Here is a 5,163-nt window from a genome sequence, read left to right as displayed (position 1 = left end):
TCCCCAACTTTCACATTCAAACCTTCCGTTTTCAATCGGATCTCCATTGAACCTAAAACCCAGAAAACCAGAAGAAAAATCCAATCATCTTCATTGATTCATCCTTTCATCTTCTTCTTCTTTCTGTTAAAACAACAATGGCGTTCAAGAAAACACTAGTACAGAGATTATTCAATCTCTCACGATTCTCAACACCGTCGATATCGAGAAACACCGCCGCTAAACCACCCTCCGAACCGCCGGAACCGTCTCGATTGAAGAGAAACATGCAACGCCGCCCACTCTACCAAGCAGCGACGACGCCTCCTTCGTCGTCGGGGGCTCTCCGGTTGTTCCCTCCGGCGGGGGAGATGTTAAAGGAGATGAACAATGCGAAGGATCGCATTCGATTGAGCGGTCTGATTGCGCTACCTCAACAATCGCCACCGAAATCGGCGGCGCGTGAGGAGGAACCGCCAGCGGGGTTATCGGTGAAAGAAGTTAGGAAATTATTGAGAGCGTCGCAAGCTGAATTGATTAGATCTAAGCTTAGCGAAGTTGATAGAGATTGGGTAACGTATAATGAATTTTTGGGATTGATTGAGGATAGTTGCGGTGGAAATAAAGAACAAGCGTTTTCGTTTGCCAAAACGCTGGATGATAGCGGTTCCGTTATTGTTCTTGGAAACGCCGTTTGCTTGCGTCCTCATCAGGTTGGTTTCTCCTTTATTTCAATTTCAATTTCAATTTCATTGCCCTTTCAATTTTTGTTAACATTGCGAGTTTTCAGTTTTTAAAGTTATGTTATGGACTTATTATTATAGGTCATATGATCAATTTTAATTGCTTGAACAATAATCATGTTTATTTTGTAAACTGGAAACCCATGATGATTACGAACACACACCCTATGATCTTAATTATTCAATTGTTTGTTGAGATTTTGATTTGTTTTTGGGGTGTTTCAATTTGTACATCATTGTGAGTTTTCAGTTTGTAAAGTTACATGTTAATAGGCTTATTATTATTATAGGTCATATGATCAATTTTAATTTCCCAAATAATAAGCATGTTAATTTTGAAAACTGGAAATTCGTGATGATTATGATTACACACCCAATAATCTTGATAATTCAATTGTTTGTTGAGGTTTTGAATTGTTTTGGGGTGTTTCAATTTGTTTTAAGGTTACTTCAATATCATTGCGAGTTTTCAGTTTTTAAAATTACATGTTATAAACTTATTATAGGTCATATGATGAATTTTAATTGGTTTTATTGGACCCGAATAGTAATTATGTTAATTTTGAAAACTGAAAACTTGTGATCATTAGGAACACACACCCAAATACCCAATTATCCAAAGATATTAATTGTTTGGAGTGTTTGAATTTGTGTTTATGAGATTGATTTGTTGGATGAAAACTGATGAGTTTTATTATGTTTTTTTTTTCTATTATTGTGATTTCTTCTGGACAGGAAATAAAAACTTTGGTACGCCAGATCTAAAAGGGTTCCACTTTTGACATCTATTTTATCGTTTGTGGACCAAATTTTTAGCATTCTGGTAATGCTTTCGGAAGGAGTAAGGAAAAAGGGAGAAAAAAAAGGAGGGATTCATGGAAAACAAGATCAAAAAAAAAAAAAGAGGGTTTTTTATTTTATTATTATTATATTATTTGAGCGGTGGAAAATGAAAAAAAAAGTTGGCATTTCAAGTTCCAAAGAAGAAAAAATCATTGAAATAATCAACAACAAAAAAAGGAAAAACTTTACAGTAAAAATTAATCCTGATTCTGTTGGTGTGAAACTTTAGATTTGAGATACAAAATTGACTCATTATAGCAAATCAACTTTTTTAATGAATTTTGATTTGTTCTGGATTTCAGATCAAAATTGGTTCTGGGTCATATTTGGTCTTTTCTCCAAACAACATTTTTAATGAATTTTGATTTTGATTTTGATTTGTTCTGGATCTTATTTGGGTTTTCCTCCAAAAGATATCCCAAACATTTCTTGTTTTAGGATTTTCAAAAGCTAGCAATTTGGGTTAAAGATGCTACTTGGATTAACTTGATTTTTAAACACGGGTAACTCTTATTTTCATGAACTTGATTTTTAAAAATTTGTTTTTCCTGAATTAAGTGGAAATAAGATGACAAAACGGAGCCTTAACATTCAATTTTAATGTTGTATTGGAGCTTATGCATGAATCATATGGAGTGCTCCATAAAAGTAACTGTGGTGGTTAGTTGTAGTAATTGTAATTGATGTCACAGAAGTAAGGAAAGTGTCTAAATATAGCAGTAGAAATTTGATTGCTTTGATCAGCCATTTTCCCTATGGGTAAGCTTTTTGCAAGAAACCGACCATACAACAACAACCAAGCTTCGGTTCCAAAATGATTGGGGTCGGCTAACATGAAACTTTCATAAGAAAGCGACCATAAAAAATCAAAATATTAGTCATTGTTGCATATTTGCATTTCTGTCCATTTCAAAATCATTTTAATTCTTACTCAATAGTCATACAAGAAAGGTAGTCTTATTTGATGGTTGGTGACTTGGTGTTGGTTTTGGTCCTCTTTCTTATCTGTAAATACCTGTACATGCTATGAACATGAATTACAACAAGTTACAAGTTGTTTACTTTCGTCATTCAATTTCTTGTCTGGTCTGATCTGAACTGATCTGCTTGTTTCCTGTGAGTGTTTTCTGTTTTTCTTAGTCTTGTCTGATCTGATATGATCTGCTAAGTAATAAGAATGAGGTGAAAAAAACAGAGTTTTAATAAGCCAAATTGTTACCATATTACCGGGGCAGTACGGATTACAGAATAGTTTTACCCAAACATTCTTTGTTTCCAATTTGTTTGATTACAGGTAGCACAGGCAATTCAAACCCTTGTCACCCCTCCCGCAATCACGGACCCCAACGACCCTCGAAGACAAGAGCTCGAGCTGATGGAGGACCAGAAAGTCGAAATCGACACAAAAGCCGAGGCCCTAGTCCGCCGGGAACTGTGGGCTGGGCTGGGCTACATGGTGGTCCAAACCGCGGCCTTCATGAGGCTCACATTTTGGGAACTTTCATGGGATGTGATGGAACCTATTTGCTTTTATGTCACTTCTGCCTATTTTATGCTCGGGTATACCTTCTTTTTAAGGACAGCTAAAGAACCATCCTTTGAAGGGTTCTTCCAAAGCCGGTTTAACGCGAAGCAAACGCGGCTTATGAAGACGCATGATTTCGATGTTAAGAGGTATAATGAGCTAAGGAAAGCTTTTGATCCACATTATTCATCTTCTTCGTTGGATCGTAGTTTGATGTTCAGGTTTGATCACCATAAAATTGATTGAAGAAGAAATACTGGGATTAATTGATACTTTTTTTTTCTTTCTTTTTTTTAAATATATACATTTGTGATTTTTCGAATTATCGGATGAGCCGGTTTATGTACTCTTTTTGGGGCTTCTTATTTAGCAAGAAGTGTAATTCGATGATGATGAAAAATTAATCAATATAGGCAGATGCGGCACTGTGTAAAGATTTAGAGGAAATCAATTTTTACTTTTGGGTTTCAACCCTTTTCTTAAATTGTGTCTTCTTCTTTATGATTGAGATCATTTATTTGTGAGGAAATAGACAAAAGATATTCATGTATGTTTAAAAACTTGTGTAATTCGATTTGCCAAAAAAAAAAACTTGTGTAATTCGTTGGTTCAATTATGGATCTCCAATACTAGCCGCTCCTACAATCTAGGAGATACGTACGCCCCCCGATCCTCTAAAGTTTTAATAAAATTCTACAAGGTAGAGTTGTATCTAAACCATAGATTTTAAAATCAATGGCTCATATTGATGAGAAAAAGTAAGGGGAATTTTGGAAAGATAATATATGAACCATTGATTTTTCATTCAATGGTTGATATGCTCAAACTCTACCTTGTAGAGTTATTTTAGAACTCTAGAGGATCCAAAACCGTCATTGCCCTCCGTAATGGATTGCTATTAGCAAATTGAAAATAATATTAGACATATTTTCGTTGAATGAGATAATTTACTAATAATTCAGATTTTGCAACAATGTGTTACGTGTACGTGGAAAATTCAGTTGCTTATGGACGATGTCAAAAATCTGACAGTTTTACTTCGCATCATGTATATAGGAAGCTAACCGTGCAGCAGACTACGTTGCAGTCATCGCCCATCAATCACCACATTCAGACCTACCAATATATAGATCATCTTATTTTATTTCCTTATATAAGTTAGGATACAATATTGAGAGAAGACTATCCTCACTTATGTTTACTTTTCTTTATAAAAAAAAAAAAAAAAAAGAGCAACAGTTAGGAGTTGGGCCGTTAACGGGCCAAGAGAAAGTTGAGCCTTATTAGTCTTGTGCGTCTCTTCCATTGATGAGGCCCATCCATGGCCCGTCCCATGTGCAGTGCCGGGTCAGATAATGGTGTGCTAGCAAGCTTCCTAACAACTTTTAAGATTTTATGTTAATTGCTTTTAAAATAAGTGTGCTGACGTGTGAACCGATCATGCTCGTGCCAAATTTCTAAAATGATATTCATAAACGGCCCATGACTCATCCCTTGTTTCTGGTGTTGTGTCGGGTTTACAACAAATTCAGACAGTCTAGGTGATGGCCCGACCCATACCCAGCTCGAGCAATAACGGTGCAACAGGCAAATGTCACATACTCACATAGGAGAAGGCAAATCAGCAGCAACCGATATTCATACTTGCATGAAAATGTGACAAACTTTGATTGGTTGCTAAAAACTTGGAGAACAAACGCCAATTTTCTATGATTTCCTGGAATTATTATGAATACTATTATTGAGCCCGCCGTGGGCCTGTGGGGGGCCGTTAGTAGAATCGATATTGTAACTATATATATATATATAAAAAGATGGTTGTGGGTCGGATCAGGCTCCGCCCGAGCCCAAGGTAGGCCCATATCGTATCGTGCTGACCGGGCCGAAAAGTTCAAAACAGGGGTTAGACCATGGGCTTTCGTTTCAGGCCGGACCGTCTTGCTTAAGGCTATTTTACTAGATTTAGCGTATTTTGTCGTGTCGGGCCGAGTCGGGCTTCGGGCTTCGGGCTATAACCATCTTTATATATACATGTATTTGATGATTGCCAGATTGATTTGTAAGTTAAAGGAG

The 5,163-nt window shown here is 36.5% G+C and overlaps 1 protein-coding gene across 2 annotated transcripts; it reads left to right on the top strand.

Annotated features, from left to right (window-relative positions):
- On the top strand, window positions 1–3,574 carry LOC110787511 (calcium uniporter protein 1, mitochondrial). Of its 2 annotated transcripts, XM_021992146.2 has the most exons (3): window positions 1–692; window positions 1,458–1,472; window positions 2,860–3,574. In XM_021992146.2, the coding sequence occupies exons 1-3, from the start codon at window positions 138–140 to the stop codon at window positions 3,334–3,336; spliced, it is 1,047 nt and encodes a 348-aa protein (XP_021847838.2). In that variant the 5' UTR covers window positions 1–137; the 3' UTR covers window positions 3,337–3,574. The 2 variants fall into 2 exon arrangements, with proteins under 2 accessions (XP_021847838.2, XP_021847839.2); XM_021992147.2 differs by lacking the exon at window positions 1,458–1,472 and having other exon boundaries at window positions 2–692.
- The last annotated feature ends 1,589 nt before the right edge of the window (window positions 3,575–5,163 follow it).

This window comes from Spinacia oleracea, chromosome 3 (genome assembly GCF_020520425.1).
Source record: "Spinacia oleracea cultivar Varoflay chromosome 3, BTI_SOV_V1, whole genome shotgun sequence".
Lineage (NCBI taxonomy): Eukaryota > Viridiplantae > Streptophyta > Magnoliopsida > Caryophyllales > Amaranthaceae > Spinacia > Spinacia oleracea.
Note: the sequence above shows the minus strand (reverse complement) of the source record. Positions and strands in the feature narration are given on the sequence as shown.